This window comes from Paralichthys olivaceus, chromosome 4 (assembly GCF_024713975.1).
Source record: "Paralichthys olivaceus isolate ysfri-2021 chromosome 4, ASM2471397v2, whole genome shotgun sequence".
Taxonomy (NCBI): domain Eukaryota; kingdom Metazoa; phylum Chordata; class Actinopteri; order Pleuronectiformes; family Paralichthyidae; genus Paralichthys; species Paralichthys olivaceus.
Window position 1 is genome coordinate 1,063,022 of NC_091096.1, and position 16,979 is coordinate 1,080,000.

The 16,979-nt window shown below is 46.4% G+C and overlaps 2 protein-coding genes across 6 annotated transcripts; one reads left to right on the top strand and one right to left on the bottom strand.

The window, feature by feature from the left end:
• The first annotated feature begins 230 nt into the window (after positions 1 to 230).
• Positions 231 to 5,230, top strand: LOC109643815 (tetratricopeptide repeat protein 16). Of its 5 annotated transcripts, none has more exons than XM_069523277.1 (12): positions 231 to 314; positions 780 to 907; positions 1,067 to 1,157; positions 1,399 to 1,536; positions 1,773 to 1,873; positions 2,267 to 2,396; positions 2,497 to 2,711; positions 2,891 to 3,183; positions 3,726 to 3,870; positions 4,034 to 4,199; positions 4,612 to 4,745; positions 4,851 to 5,230. In XM_069523277.1, the coding sequence occupies exons 1-12, from the start codon at positions 276 to 278 to the stop codon at positions 5,053 to 5,055; spliced, it is 1,785 nt and encodes a 594-aa protein (XP_069379378.1). In that variant the 5' UTR covers positions 231 to 275; the 3' UTR covers positions 5,056 to 5,230. The 5 variants fall into 5 exon arrangements, with proteins under 5 accessions (XP_069379378.1, XP_019964611.2, XP_069379377.1 ...); XM_020109052.2 differs by having other exon boundaries at positions 233 to 383; XM_069523276.1 differs by having other exon boundaries at positions 245 to 383; positions 783 to 907.
• A 1,504-nt stretch (positions 5,231 to 6,734) lies between these two features.
• mymk (myomaker, myoblast fusion factor) lies at positions 6,735 to 11,060 on the bottom strand. The gene is made up of 6 exons (XM_069523288.1): positions 10,647 to 11,060; positions 10,023 to 10,137; positions 9,012 to 9,160; positions 8,770 to 8,886; positions 8,502 to 8,642; positions 6,735 to 7,851 (listed from the first exon to the last, which is right to left on the bottom strand). The coding sequence occupies exons 1-6, from the start codon at positions 10,779 to 10,781 to the stop codon at positions 7,651 to 7,653; spliced, it is 858 nt and encodes a 285-aa protein (XP_069379389.1). The 5' UTR covers positions 10,782 to 11,060; the 3' UTR covers positions 6,735 to 7,650.
• Between the last annotated feature and the right edge of the window lie 5,919 nt (positions 11,061 to 16,979).

Genomic DNA, 16,979 nt, shown 5'->3' on the forward strand with positions numbered 1-16,979 from the left:
CAAGTTATCAGAAATGCAGGTTTCCAGCTTTTTAAAAATGAATAGAATAAAGTTTTTTATCTTTTAATCTGGGTTTTAAATCTGTAAACAATGAGAATCAGGTACAGAGTTGGCGACACTTCCGTGTTGTGTCGTAAACTAAAACATTTCCAGAAATAAAATTTCATTACGTCCGGAAACAAACGACACCGGAAAAGAAGTGAGGGAACTATCCCACTCTTTGTTTTCAAAATAAAAGCCTGTGGTTTCCATGGTGACGTCCAGATTTAACCAACATGACGCAGAAACCTAAAAATGTCAACGAAGTGAAAAATGTCAGTAAAACAGCTTCAATCAGCGATTTGAACGACAGGATGGAGCCTGAAGAGAGAAAAGATGAGACGGTAACACAAACCAGAGGAAGTGGTTTTGGTGGTTTGTACTTTAAATGAGTTTAAATCAGTTTTTATTATGAAAGTTTGATCATATTATATATATTATTTTATATTAACACCAGCTAGGATAGAAAATGACAGAATAACATTGTCATTTTAATTTTCAGCCACTTAATTTGATCTCTTTTTTCAAAAATACCCGATGTCTGTACAGCAGGAAACAACGTTTCAGAATGTTTTTAAATGATTGTGCATAACTTATAACCTCACTAACTTCATTACTAACTAATGAACAAACCACTTTTCCTCAGAGTTTATATAAAATATCAGAGGAACATGTTTTGTTGGTCTAATTGTTGTGTGAGTTTACAACCCTGAGGAAACGGTCTGTGGTTTGATTTCCAGCAGAGAGCAGGAAACACCTTCGAGCTGCTTTTTGGTTCCAGTGAAATGTTTCGTGCTCCAAGAGAGAAACTCCGTCAGAGAAACGAGCTGCAGGGGAGATTCATCATCCAGAACAAAGCTGCAGAGCAGTGAGGACCATTACTGAGATCTGACAAACACACATTTTCATCTGCTTGTATCTGACTTTAGTTTTCCCTGAAATGGTTTCAGATATGTTTTCTACATATCTGTAAATGAAGAGTCACTCAGTTTTGAGGGTTTAATAAAACTTGTATTTTTCTTGGCAGTTACTCAAATGGAGAAGAGGCCATGAGGACGTGTCAGTATGAGAAAGCTGTGATCTGCTTCTCTAAAGCCGTCACACTGCAGCCGGAGCAGGTGCTGACACAAAGTTACACCTGAATAAGTGTAATAATCTGAGTTTCCACAGGTGATGATGGGCAGAAATAAATGTTGGAGGAGGAGGGTTTTTTGACCTATACTGCAGCCAGACACCAGGGGGCAATGGAGACACTTTGGCTTCACTTTTGGGAGCCGTCACGTCGTCCATCTTTATTCACAGTCTTGATTTCAGTTCGTGTGTTGTATAGATTAAAACCTCCTCAGTTGTGTCTTTCAGACTCAGATGTTTGTGGCTCAGGCGGAGTCGTACCTGCAGCTCTGTGACTTCCAGTCGGCAGCAGCCTGCTATAAAAAGGCCGAGCTCCTGGAGCCCGGAGCTTTCAGCCGCCGCTTGGCTCTCATCTACTATCTCCAGGCAAGAGTCTCCACAGCGCCCCCTTAGTTCTGGCTGGGGTTTATCACCCTGCTACCCAGACGTAGGACACTGTTTCTACCCCTGTGTGTGTTTATGAACAAAATAACTCAACAACACGTCGACACATTCCCACAAACAAAAAGTTTCATTTAAAACAGTTGTGGTGTGAAAATGCCGAACATCGTGTTCAGCTTCGTTCTTCTCGTGATGATCGTTGTGTTTCCTGTTTGCTTCAGGGTCAGTGTCTGTTCGACCGAACTCTTTTCCCAGAAGCTCTGGAGGCGTTCAGCAGAGCTGCCGAGCTGAAGCCCGGCTGCAGAGTCTTCGCTGCGAGACGGTAACGAGCAAAAACATTCTTCTACTGTCTGTGGATCTATGATGTCAGATGTTTGTCAGGAAACATTTATTTAACGTGTACTTTAACTTTCTAGTTATTCTGCAGCCGGCCACCAGGGGGCTATTTAGATGTTTTCACATCCATCTTTATTTACAGTCTGTGGTAGAAACAGAAATACCTTCATAAGTACATTTAATATGAGTTTATTAGATTGAAGTGAAAGCAGCTGTGTCTCACACTGGACAGGACTGATGACACTGTGAACAGATATTTCATCACAGTTATTTATAAATCGTTATTGATGAATGATTATTGTTTTATAGAAGTTAGGTAGTTTAGTGAATGTTTTTTATTTCTGTGCCACATTAATGTGGATGACTTTGTGATTTTCAGTCTGGCCTGTCTGGCAGCTGCAGGTCGTCACGGTAACTGTCTGAAGCTGGTCAACGACTGGATGACGTCAGACGGTCCGACCTCTGACCTTTACGTCCTCAGAGCTCGACTGCACAGACGACTCCAGCAGGTTAAAGCTGCAGAGACACAACAAAAGTGAATCTTAGAATCAGTCAGATTTGGTTAAAGTTCCTCACACTGAATCTTAAATGAGCTGAACTCCTGTCCAGACGTCACAGTGTCGTCAGGACGTGAAGTCTGCGCTGGCGTTGAACCCGACGTGTCCGGAGGCCACAGCTCTGCTGCTGCAGCTGCAGGACGCTGGAGAACGGGCCAGACTTCAGGCCGTGGAGCGAGCGGTGACCGGCCGGCTGCCTGAGGCCCTCTGCAGCATCAACGTCGCTCTGGAGAACTGTCCACAGGACGCACGGCTCCACCTGTTCAGGTGAGCAACACCAACAGGAAACAAGAAGCAGCTGAGATATAAAGTCTGACGTAGAATCATAGAAGAACACTATAAGAAGTATTGTAGTGTAGAAGTTGATTATATGCATGAAACAGAGACACTTACGTGTTTCTATTAGAAACCAACAGGTAAATGTTTTTCTTTGTTATGATCATCAGAGGGATTCTCTACCGACGTCTGAAAGACTTCACCGCCGCCATCGAGGATCTGGTTCAGGCTGTGGAGCTGAGCGAGGAGGAGGAGGAGGGGGTCAGAGGTCAGGTGGAGGTCGGACACAGGAAGGACGAGAGCGGCTCTTTGGAAGCGGAGGCGGAGTTTCAGCTGGTTCTCACCTACAATGACTTTGCGGTTGAATGTTTCAGCCGAGGTCTGTACGCTGAAGCTGCTCTGCTCCTCAACAAGGCCATCGAGGAGGAGAAGGACGAGGCAGGACTGTACCTCAACCGAGGAGGTGAGGGTTCCACCAGCAGAACCTCCTCAGAGTTCTCCTCCTCAGAGTTCTGCTCCTCAGAGTTCTCCTCCTCAGAGTTCTCCTCCTCAGAGTTCTCCTCCTCAGAGTTCTCCTCCTCAGAGTTCTCCTCTGCTCCAAAACAAACAGAATCAGTGCTTTTAAAATGATTCAACATGTTGCTTCATATTTAATCAAAAACTAAGTGAATCAGATTTTTTGCTGCTTCAGGGCAGAAAACGCTGGATTCTGCTTCGAGTAAGACTTCTGTAAAACGTCTTTGTTCAAATAACGACGTCTGTAAATATTAAACCTGGGTGGATCCGAAACTATCACCCGGACACAAACCAGAAAATCCTGATCAACATTTCTCCAACCGCAGTAAACACAGTTTGTACTTCTTCACTGCTCTGCACCGAACAACTGGATTTAATCATTAAGCTCTGAGTCAGACCCCCCCCCCCCCCCCCCTTTAAAAAAACAGGCCTCAAAATGTCAGCTAACAAACCAACATCACTGTGTGTGTGTGTGTGTGTGTGTGTCAGACTGTTTCTTTAAACAGGGTGAGTGGTGTTATGCTCTGTCCGACTACCAGCAGGCCGAGGAAATGATGCGACCGGGCGACCCGGCTCTCCGGCTGCGCCTCGCTGTCCTCCACAACACTTTGGGCTCTCTCCACTTCCAGGACGGGTGAGAATCACACACACACACACACACACACACACACACACACACACACACAGATGCTGAATCTGACTGTGACGAGGTGCGGTGCCGCTCTGACCTCCTCGTTGGTTGGATCCAGGATCAGTGAGCAGATATCTGTGAATCTGTGTGTTGTGTTCTTCTTCAGGCGTTTCCAGGAGGCGGCGGACGTGTTGTCTCTCTCTGTCCAGTACGACCCCTCAGCCGCTCTGTCCTACGAGAGCAGAGCCAAGGCCTTCAGGAGGCTCCGGAGGCTGGACGAGGCCCGACAGGACGTCATCCGCTCACTGATCCTGGATCCAACCAACGAGGAGGTCAGAGCGGCACCGCGTCACAGTCAGGAGTCTTCACGAGACGAGTTTGATGGACTAAAAGTTTCCTTCAGTTTAATTAAACCAGAGTTTAACTTTTCCATCTGGTGTTTGAATCAATCAGAGTAAAACTCTAATTTTAATTTCAGAAATAACAGGAACATTGTTACGATCACAACGAGAACATTGTGTTTATACAAAACAATCTCCTGATGAAACACACTCACAGATATCACTTCTCTAAATATTGATTTCAGAGCTCCGTGAATTATTTTCTGACAATGAAGAAAAACTTCACTGAGCGATAAAATGAAAATATAAGCTTTTGTGTGATCCTGTGAACGAACACACTAACAAAGGTAATAATCACATTTATCTTAAAAATAAACATACGTGTGTGTGTGTGTGTGTGTAGCTGCCTCCGATGCTCATGAGTCTGTTCCCTGGACGCAGTGTCTCCGATGTTTTGTCGAGTCCTGCAGCACAAGAGGTCAGAGGTCAGCTGACAGACGCCATCCAGGCCTGCGGCTCCGTCTCTGAGCAACAAAGGTCAGAAATTCACTTTCTACACGACGGTGACAGATGATGTTAACGTGACCAAACGAGCAGCGCAGCATCAGCTGAGTGGAAACATAAACATGCTTCTTTATTCAGACGCAGCGAGACGCTCCGACGGACGACTCTGACCAATGAGGCCGCAGCGATTCAGTCAGGTGACTCATCTGAAGAGGGAGACGCACGGAGGTCGAGTGTGAACCAACAGGAGAAGGAGTTAACTGTGAGGAGCCTCCTGCAAGTGCTGATGGGAAAAACCTCATCATCATCATCATCATCATACAAAAAAGTGAAAAGTAAATAATTTGAATGACTGATGTTAAAAACACAGTGTTGTGTCCAGTAGAGGGCGTAAGAGACACAGCTTCAGACTGGTGGGGTTCGTGGGGACGCTCCGCTGTGTTTGACTTTCATCATCTAAGACCAAAGTTCTTTTATCATCATATTCCAACAAAACAATAAACACTCATGAAACATTTCGAACTGATTCAAATCGACTGATTTGATTTGTGTCATCTGCTGAATGAACAAAATGAAGGTCAGAGGTCAGTCTCTGCTCGTCACTGCTCCTCTACTCAGAATTCTGAAGTGTCGTGTGCAACATAGTGAACTGTCCCCGACGACTGTGTGAGTGATGTGAAGTGTTGTGTGTAGAAGGTGTTGTGTTGTGTGTAGAAGGTGTGATTGTGAGTTTTACTGTAAAGCTCGAGGTGAACAACCCGCTCACACGCTGGTGAACTTTGACCCGTGATATTCGCCTCGTGAAGTGAAGATGTGATGAACTCGGCCGTGTTGGGAGTCAGCTGACCTCGCAGCATTAACAACAGCTGTGGCAACAGCTGGCCCTCGGAGAAACGACCTGTGGCACCGGCGCTGCTGTCTCGCCATCGAGAGAATCCGAGAGCACAAACATGCCAAACATACCAGAGTCTGTCGCAGTCGCTTCTCGCCACGGACTCCGCTGCTTAATTGACTCTGATGAAAACCGACACGGCGTTTTTTTCTCTTTTACCTTTTCGAACGAACCGCAACACGTGGAACACAAGAGAAAACCTCCTTCCAGTCTAGAATGTATTTCTTTATTATATTTCAATACGCAATGAAATTCCGCGCCACCGGGGAATGTGGGTGCAGACGACCACGTGGACTGTCAATCAAGGCTTATTGTGTTGACACTATCAATGTCTGTCTCTGATAGGACCTGCGGAGGACAGGTTCAGGCCCTCAGACGTGTGTGAGTGAGTGATTCTGTCCTCGTGAGGACCATGTGTCGTCCTGGTCAGCTGATTCTTCACCGAGGACATTTTTCTGGTCCTCACAGCAGCTCTGTGAAGGTCAGAACTTGAATTCCGGGTCAAAAGTCAGATTCAGTTTTAATTCGACATTCTGTGATCTGTGTTTGAGGCCGGTCGAGTCTTCACAAGTGTAGTAACACAGTCCTGAATGTGTGTGGGCCTCAGCCCCTCAGCAGAGCGGTGCGGGACAGACAGCGGTCGTAAAGGAGCTGAGAAGTGTTTCACACTTGTGCAATAAAAGGCTCGAGTTACCGTCCTGTCAGGGCCGCGAGGTGCAGCCAGCAGGGAGGTGCCGGTGGCCCAGCCAGCTGGGTCTCCGAGCCCAGACAAAAACACCTTTCTCTGGGCACAGGAGCTGGCGGCTTGGCCCCGACTCAAAACATTCCCTGGTGGAAGGGAGGTTCATTCACGTTTCGCCGGCGACTGTTTTGTCTAAGATACGCACAAGACGTTTGTAGTCTTTGGGTAGTGTTCGGGCAGGTGACGTGCGCGGACGCACAACTCCACGTCGTCCTGAAGCGAGAGTGGAACAGGATCCGACAGTTTGGGATTGGATTAGAGTTGAGGAGGCCTTGAAGTATGTGCCAGTCGGGGTTTTTGTCAATGGTCAGTTTCTACAAAGTTCATGAAATGATAATGGTTCAGATCAGTGAGGCTGTAAAATTCCCCCAAACTCTCTGAAGACCAGTTAAAACAGAAACACAACATTTAATTTTATTTGCTAAAAAACAACACACATTATACTGAATATACAACATCCTGCAGTAAATAACGCGGTGATGAAGGTTTACAGCAGAGACGTTTCACAGTCTGAACATTAGAGCCTCAGACAGACGAGTCCACCTGTCGATCCAGAAACACGTCAAGATGCTTCAGTTTGGTCGCAGACCGGCGTCTGGGCCGCTGCTTCCTCTCACTCCAGCGTCTGATGCTCCTCATGACACATTTAGCACCGCGAGGACGTATAAAAACGGTAAAATGTGCTTTACAGTCTTGTAACTCTCACAAACGAGCCGAACCGCGTGGTTCCTTTTCCTGACGGAGAGGAGGGGTGGACAGACGGAGGCGAGCAGACGAAGGCCGTCCCCTGAGGAACATTTCTAAAGATAATTTATATATCTTGGAGAGATAAACCATCTGCCTGTTTGTTCTCCTCGTAAATCTTCCAGTCAGTTTTACTGGCTCGTCTCAGCCACCGTCTCGCTGTCCGTGCTGTGTGTGCGTTCGATCGTAGCGCGCTGCCTCCTCACAGCTGTCTTCTTATCGGGTCTCCAGGGCCTCCAGGGCCCGACTCGCCTTTTAGCTCGTGCCCTTAAAATTTAACGACCACATCAGGGCACTGATGTGACGTTTCCTCACCGACTGGCTACGGTGGCGGCTGGATTCCTGAAGTCGCTGATGACCTTAAATATTCTACTGGCCAAAAGGATTTTTTGGAGTCGAGAGGAACGTCCACATGATGGTTGGTTTCCTGCTGAAGTAGATTAATTTACCAGCCACGTACAAGTTTATCAGCGTTTGGCCGACAGTTATTTGGTGATTTTCCCAGCGTCGTCCACGCCCGCTCCTCGGGATGAAGTCCTCCTGCGCTCGAAGTCTTCGCTTCACTTCCAGCCGTTCATCTCTTTGAGTTTGCTGATGCTGGTGCCTTTGACAGGTGTGGAGGGCGGGGGGCTGAAGAGAGGCAGGGTGGGGGTGCTGCAGCCTCGTGTCCACAGCTTCTCCGTGGGGACCGTCCACACGGAGCGAGACTTCTTCTTCTTCGGTTTGTCCGTCTTGTCTTTGACTGTGCCCGGGGACATGGACTGCAGGGAGAGACAGGATGAGTCTTTTATTACAGATTAAATCCTTTAACCTTCGCCTGCTGTAAATCTGTCAGTCAGACTTTAGTTATCAGGATTCCACAAAGTGCTTTACAGAACCGAAGCAACAACATCTATAGAACAGAACCTCCCACCCTCCACACACCGAAACAAAACACTGTAGTTCATCTCCTAAATCTACAAAGAGGAAACAAGGTAAAGAAAAACTGAACTGGAATCGACCTCATAACTTCACCAACTGTCCCGTAAATTCATTCAAGCTGCACCAACTCACACACGCTGGTGGACACCGGTCCTCCGAACATGTCAGATTTTTATCTTTAGGATTCATGATTTTCTGGAACATTCTCTGTGAATTTGTCAAAACACATTTTATCCCACAAAGTTAAAGAAAGTTTTTGTTCTGATAAAAACAGTAAACCAGAGATAAAAAAAAGGTTTTAAAAGAAAAACTGAAGCCGGAATTAGGAAATTAAAGTTAAATTAAAAGCCAGACTAAAAGATAGGTCTTTACTTTGTTTTGAAAATTAAAAGATTCGATTATAATGAAAGGACCGTAGGACCTGAGGCGGGCCCCCCCTCTCATACGACCACGCCCACTCTCATGTTTAGATGTAATAAATGCAACGTACGCAGCAGCACAGAGTGAAGCAGCTCAGTTTGGCAGCGTTTCGTCCCGTCCCTGCATAGCGGTTCTTCTTCGGCAGCAGCAGGACGAAGGACACGGCCAGAGACAGATGGTAGAAGCTGTGGACGTAGGCGTAGTCCCACTCCTGCACGAAAGACAAAACATCTATGATGAAGACGTCACGGATCCAGTAACAACATGAAGAACAAGAAATAATCTGATAGACTCTGATATTCATCTGTCTGGATAAGATTTAATTTGATGAAAGTCACCTCGAAGTAGAAACGTAGCATCAGAGCGAGGGCGCCGAAGCAGCAGCCTGGCCCGACCTGCTGCGTGTACACCTTCTTCTCCGGGTACACGGCCCTCAGCTGCTTCATCTTCTGCAGCTGGAACATCAAGAGACACTCGGCTCGTCATCACGGTTAGACACACGCAGAATTCAAGAGAGCGACTGATACGAGTACGAGGATGGAAGACGAGATGACCCCGACCTGTTATCGCTGCCACTCACCCATTTGACGGTGATGATGAAGACGGCTGATCCGATGGGCCCGGAGTAGATCCCGTAGCCCCAGCGATCCTGGTAGATCCTCACGGCGATGGTCAACACTCCGAACATGGTGATACTGGAGCGCTGAGGTTCGTCAAAGTCGCCCAGAGCTGGAACCAGGAGACGCAGACGTACGTTAGTGACAGTCGAGGTTTTTAAGATGAGGTTCGATTACAACAGAAACCACAATAATTTATTTATTTAAAGATTTATTCAACATCTACTTTGAATTTCAGTTCTGCTAACATGGAGGAGGTGGGGTTCATGACCTATACTGCAGCCCGCCACTAGGGGTTGTTAGAGGCGCTTTGGTCGGTGAAAACAGGAAGTGAAGAGAAAAACTATCTTCTGTTCTTCTTCTACTGTCTAAATCGGTTGTTTGTTGATTTGGACCGAACAAGAGGAGGAAGTGACGGGAGCCGGACAGAGATCAGATCTCAGTGCGGAAACATGTTAACACCAGGTGTGCATGTGATCACATCAAAATCTGATCTGGATTCACTCTGGATCAGAGAAGCATTTTAAAGTGGGTGTGAACAGAGTGAGAGAGTTCAGAGCCGTCAGCTGTCGGAGCCTCAGGCCTCCATGACCATCGCTGGAAAACCTCACGGGCTTAGAGCAGCAAATGTTTCAATGTGTGTGTGTGTGTGTGTGTGTGAGTGTGAGTGTGTGAGTGTGTGTGTGTGTGTGTGTGTGTGTGTGTGTGTGTGTGTGTGCGGTCATACGAGAGAACAGTGTGCACATCTGAACACATGAGCAGTGACTCAGTGACACAACACATGTTGTCGACAACTGCTGCAGGCGGAGCTGGTTGTTTTTAACTTCGAGACGTGCAGTTGTCGAATTCTGATTAATAATTTTTATTTTCTTCTCCTGCAACTTCACACACACACACACACACACACACACACACACACACACACACGAGACGTTCATCGTGCTGCGTCGTGCTGAACAGTAAAGTCTCTGTACCTATCAGCGTGACCCACATGGAGAGGGCCGTGGCGTAAACACTGAAGTATTCCAGGACGTCGTATCTCATGAAGCACAGGATGGAGAGACCTGGTCCGTCACACGCGTGATAGATCTGCAGGAACACACACATGTTCAAGACAAACACGCAGACGATGATATGGAGTTAAAACCCTGAACGATCAGAGAAGTGGTGTTAAATAAAACATTTCATCAACACGTTTATATATAACCTAAAAGTTGTATTTGCATAGTCAAGTAAATATGGAGGATTCTGTGAACAGCCTATTTATCCACGTAAATAATTCATGTGAACATTTTAGTTGTAAGTTGATGAAATGTTTGGGAGCGTTAACGTTATATAGATATTTTCTTTATCGCATTTCTTCTCCTGTTCTTTATCTTAAAGGAATATTCATTTACAAACTACAGAGAAAATGATTGTTGAATGATCTGAGTTTCCACCAGCTCTAAGAACGGAGGTTATTTAATCAGTGATTTTAAGTCACAACTTTAAAGCTTCTTTATCGATTCGATTCTGTTAAACAGCTTCAAGAACAAACATGAAAACATCAGATGATCAGTTTTCAGTCGTCACATCTGATCAGGAGCGTTTTTTCTCACCGCCGTGAAGAACATGGTGAAGAAGTAGACCATGGCCTCCATGTGGAAGCCCCTCTTGGCGGCGACGCTGGCTGCAGGGAGGAACACCGTGCTGCTGACGGTGGGCAGCAGCATCTTGGCGATGAACGCTCCCATGGTGGAGGAACGACAAACACAACGCTGAAATCTGCTGGAGGAGAAAACGTCCTGAGGATTCAGATCTGATGAAGGAGAAGAAGTTTGAGCTGTGAAGACGCAGTGATTTGATAAGAGCCGGTGAATGTCCTCAGGTCCCTCAGTCCTCACGGTGTGAGACACTCCGAGCTGCAGGACTCATTAAACAGCACACATGCACTCGTGCACACTCCCACGCTGCACGGACACACCCAGCTGTCCAGTGGGGCCCTTTAAACTTTAAATGTCCCTCCAGGCTGTCCTCAGGGGCTTGGACGTGCAGTGTCATCGCTCGTCAGCTGTTTGACCATGGGAGGGGCTCCGGGGGAAGGGCAGGGCTGTCTACATGATTATTATCCTCAAAGCAATTCACACACGGAGCAACGAGTCAAATCCTTTCTGAACTATTTGTTCAGTGGCTCACAACATATTTGGTTCTCTACACAAACGTCTTCCTCAAACGTACGTTTAATCAATCCCAGAATCCCATTCATGTTCTGAGACGTTAATCAGCCGCCATGATGTTTTAACCATCCGAAGTAGAAAACACAATTAATAACTTAAAAGAATATAAACAGTAAAGATGTGATGTCGTCAGTTCGACAGTAATAAAATGTAGGTGGTAAAATCAGGGAATGTCCCATATAAGGCTCAGTTATCTGCCTCGTCCCCGTGAAGCCATATTTGACTCTCGTGAATGTGCCTGAATGAGTTGATCCCACGACGGTGGTGCGGCAGCAGTTGCCCTCCTCCGCTCTGCTCTCAGCTGTTACACCTGCTCAGGGGCTCGAGGCAGCGACACAAAGGGTGCAGTATTGCAGAGGGGTCTCACCCCACGCCTCAGATTCCCAGAGTGCCTCGGTAACCCGAGCAGCCGGGGACGAGGCTGACAACAAACTCGCAGGCCGGACTGTTCCGGACGAGCTGCGGCGGCCGGACCGCGCTCCTCTGCAGACGTGACCTGTTCGAGCTCGCTGTAATTCTTGTTTTCTGATGATCCGTCATCGGTCAGATTGTGAGGACGTTCACGCTCCTGGAGCTGAACGCTCCGAGGGTCACTCTCACTGACCTTTGGTCTCCAGCAGGGGGGGTTTGTCACTTTCTGTGAGAAGAATGTGCATGTGTCCGGCCCACCTGTGGGTGAGGCATCATTTGAGGTAATCTGATTACCGCACTTATTGTCAGGGGGAGTCCGACGACCTCACATGGCCCGACCCCGACCCCCGGCTCACCCTGGTGGTCAGGAGGTCAAAGGGTCGATGCCCGTGTGAAACATGTGAGAGTGGGAGAAAGCATGGACGGAATTTACAGTAATGTATGTTTTCCCATCCATCACCACTCATCAGGTTTATCTGGACATTTTAACATAAAGTGGAATCTGTTTGCAGATTCTAGTGTCACTACTTTAACGTCTTGATTTCTTTTTCTGTCGAGGACCCTGCGTTCTGCTCGTCCAGGAGAGTTCGTGGCCCGGGGTGACTTTCACCTCAGGACCCCTCAGTGTAAACTCGGCGGGTTAGTGTGGGAATCCAGAGCGGACTTCCTGGACGCATCTGAAAAAACACTGGGCTTCCTTTTGATTCAGTAATAAATAGTGGTGACCCCTGACCCCTGGACCCTTTTCACAAATAATTAGGGGGCGGAGCTTGGGTCTCGGCTGAAGAGTCACTCGGACAAATGTGAACTTGAAGTGAAGAGTGTTGTTTCACCTTTAAGTTCGTGTGGTTCTTTGTTCCAACTTAAATTCCAGTGACTCCTCCTCCTCTGATAATTCACGTCACTGATGCAACGAGCACAAATACTTAGAAAGAAGTTGTCGAGGTATAGAAGCCATGATGTCATTCTAAGGGACGGACAGTGTGGCGACACAGGTCTGTGAAACAGAGAGAAGCCGTTTCCAGACTTGAACTCTGGGAGATTTTTAAACTATCTCACTGTGAATTCTCCAGAAATCTTCCTGTTCGACTCACTCGGACATTTTCCAGATATTTAACCAGGATAAACTCTGACATGCTCACACACACGTTCCAAACCCGGAAAACGTCAGGAGAATGTGCGGAGTTCAGCGTAGTTCTGAAAACAACATGAGAGAATTTCCCTGATGTGTTTATACCTGAACCTGGGGTCATGTGTGTGTGTGTGTGTGTGTGTGTGTGTGTGTGTGTGTGTGTGTGTGTGTGTGTGAGATCTTACACGCGTGCTGGTGTTTTTTATTAATATAATTAGTTTCTGGTGTTTGTTTCCTTCAGAGAGAAAAAAAAAACTAATGACTCAGTTTAAACTTCAGGTTCTTTAATTTTCTCATTTTTCTGTTTTCAGGTTTGTTTTGTTTCACACGTTTTAGAAAAAGTCTAAAATGTGCAACTTCTCCTCTTTCCATGTTTTTTCTCTTGCGGTTGTGTTTTATAACTCCTTTAATTGCTCTTTTGTCTGCGTGAAACCACCTAATGACTCCAGACTTCGTGTGGCACGCTGCTAATGTGCACACACACACACACACACACACACACACACACACACAGAGACACACCCGGGGGAGTGTTGTGAGCACCACATTTTCTTTCACTTTGTGTGTTACCGTGTGGAGGGTGGCAGGACTGCTGCTGTTGTTGGTGGGCAGGGTTTCTTCTCCTGCAGCCTCTCTGAACTCTGTCTATCAGCGTACAAATCTGGAAATGGAGCAGAGCGGTGGCTAATGTAGGCAGCAGACGGAGAGGAGAGGGAGGGACGGATCAGTGCTGCCAGATGGGAAATGTTGAAGTATCAGAGGGCAGGAAATCATAGTATACAAACAATAACAATATATATAAATATATATAATATATTATTTATACATTTATAAATAAACAGTACTCGTATTAAACACATTTGGACAAACACATTCAATCAATCACATTTGATTTGTCTCATATTCAGTTTGTCTCATACTCAGTTTGTCTCATATCCAGTTTGTCTCATCGATGTCAACAAGCAGCAACGTCCTCTGTCCTTAACTCAACAAGAGTCAAACTACCAGAGACACTTTCTGAGCAGTAACTGAAGCTCAGAGTCACATGTGAGGATCCGTCTCCAGGACACGAGGACAATAGATGCTGATGAACTGAAGACATCAACACAACAACAGATTCACTGCATTAGAAGAAACTTCATGTTTAAAGTATTTGTACATGAGGACATGTCTGATAGAGATGAAGGAGCAGACACATGAACTGAGGAGTTACTGATGAAGATGAGGAGACATGTTGTGTGTCCACAAGTCTGGTTGTGATCATGGTCCAGGATCAGGATCTGTGGTCCATGATCACAGTCTGTGATCCACCACCAGGATCAACCCTGTGATCCTGGATCCACAAACGATGAAGCAGCAGCACTCTAGAGAAGAAGTGATGAAGAGGAAAGAGAAGCTCCATGTGTCTCAGACGTTCCAGAGCTACGGCAGCAGAATTCACATTTCTCCACCCAAACTCCTGCGATACTTTCTGTCTGTGTTTCAGCTCCAGACATTCTGGCTGATGCATGTTGGTCGATGTGTTTCTGCTTCTTTGGTTTGAAGGCGACGATGTTGTGATGAATAAATGTGTCATTTGCAACTAAGCTACAGGACCTGGATTCTTTATCCAACCAGGAACCATAGTTATGGTCAAATTAAAATGCCCTCAGATAATTGACTGTTAAATCTGTGTAAAATGATGTGTCCCGTTTTAATCTGATTAAATATCCATGAGGAGAATGAAGTGAGAGATCAAGTGAGAAGAGACAAGAGAATAACAGAGAGAACAAGTGCAAAGCTGCAGAGAGACAGCTGAAGAAACAGAGAGAGGAGAAGAGAGAGAAAGAAACACAGGGAGAGGAAGAGCGGGAGGGGTGAGAAATAACAGCAGAAGAAGGTAGAGAAAAACATGAAGAGAGGAGAGGAGGAATCGTAATAAAGCGGTGGGGAGAGGAGGAGGGAGACAGACAGATGAGGAAAAGAGGGGAAGACGACATGGTGGGCAGACACGGTGGTCCTCAGACGTCTGCTCGTCCTCCTCTCATCATTCACTCTCCTCGTCTCATTCCTCTGTCTGAATCGCTGTCCTCCATCTGTCTTTGGCTTCGTCTGTGTGTTTCGCAGAAGGAGGATTCCCAGGTCGCCGTCACTTAAAGGAAAAGTTCCCGGGATCAGATCACGGGGGAAAAACTTTATCTGCTCATCACACACAAACAAATGTGTCGTCCATTTGAATTTCCAAACTACTTCTGAACAATTTCTTCTTCTTTACCTGCCTCTGTGTTTATCACCTCTGAGGAGAAGTTATGTTTTCACCCCCGACTTCACAGTTTTCCATGAAACTTGGTGAAAGGAAGACGAGTGAAGGCAGAACGTGGTTTTACACGTTTCTGTCAGGGTTTCCCTCAGCTGTGTCCTCAGCTGTGTCGAGGCCTGTCCCTGTGTCGAGGCCTGTCCCTGTGTCGAGGCCTGTCCCTGTGTCGAGGCCTGTCCCTGTTTCGAGGCCTGTCCCTTTGTCGAGGCCTGTCCCTGTGTCGAGGCCTGTCCCTGTGTCGAGGCCTGTCCCTGTGTCGAGGCCTGTCCCTGTGTCGAGGCCTGTCCCTGTGTCGGCCAGCATCGACCTGCCACTGAGAACGGTTCGCCTCAGAAACCATCAGAGACCATCTTTGACAAACGATGAGGAACCAGCCACCAGGGGGCAATCGAGATGTTCTGGCTTCACTTTCTGAAGCTATCATGTAGGTTGGTAAGTAACAGGACACGTCAAAGAAACAAGACAAGGTGCAACAATAAAAACAGGTGTGAAATTGAAGATGCGACTTTTCGTTCCTTTTTTTTTTTTTTTTTTTTTATCACACAGACATAAAGTTGACATCTCAGCCGAGTCTCGGTTATGAAATCCTATCACTCCGCAGACTCTCCCGCTGACCGCTGCTGCCAGAAAACATTCTATCATTCATGTCATCGGAGGAGAGTTGAACCAAATGCAACTTGAGGACGTCTCAGCTCATCCAAGAGGCTTCTTCAGTTCCGAGTGGAGGGGAGTCCCTCCTGTTTAACCTCCGCGGGGTCGTTAACCAGACCGCTGATGTCACTGGGTAGAGAACTGAAGACGCCTCTGCGTCATAATTGAGCAGGAACATTTTCTCATAGAAAGTTATATCTGTCTACTGGTGTAAATTATGTGAATATGTTTTTCTATCCAGCTGCTTCAGAAACAACACGTTTCAGTAACGAAACAGGCATCAGCAGACTGTTTCTCATTTTCCCCAGCGACAAAAACATAATTTCATTGTTTCATTGTTTATTCCATGAAGCTCTCAGTGGTTCTACTGGTTTATCAGAGTAGCTTTGACCCTTTGGACCTTTTAATAACCCGAGACCTGAGATCTACCGACCAACTCCACAAATGTCTATCGGTCTGTATGAATGTGGAACGTGCATCTCATGAACAAATGGAACAAACAGGTGAACACCCCGGCAGTAAAGAACTGGATGCATGAAGGGCACAATGAAAGTGTGATCTGCTGAGTTCATGCTCAATCCTACCTTCCTACCAAAAACAATAAATCTTTCTGGATGTTTTACTGGAGCTTTAAGCTGGTAGGGTTTCTCCCTGTGATTTTATCAGCAGCGCTAACATGTGACGCTCTCCTGCACCAGAGTTGCCAGATGGGAAATGCTGAAGATTCGTACCAGAGGCTTAAAATTTGCTTGCTGAGGAAATTTATTGTGCACGAGTGATATCCAAGAAAACAGCAACACTAAATAAAACGGTCATAGATAAGTAATTCTCTGGATGAATGAGTATTAGCTGGGAAGACGTTGCACAAGAGGAGAACAGACGCATGATCTACAGATGATGAAACAGAATCAATATTTAACTAAACTGAAATTATAAAGTTGTTGGGGGGGGGGGGGGGGGGGGGGGGTCTGGTTACAAATCACAAATTAACGTCTGATTATTATTTGATAGAATCTGATTGAAGTTAATCGTTCAGTGAAAACAACCACGGCAGCGTGAACTTTGGCAAAAAACGGAGAATATCAGCTTTCTAATAAAAACATAAAAAAAACCCTGTATCAGAGCAAACTGGGAGAAATGAATGAGAACGTTCCAGGTCAGGATGGAGGCAGAGGACTCAGGGGAGCAGAGCACTGTGGGAAATGGGGAGTTCCCGTCTGTCTGT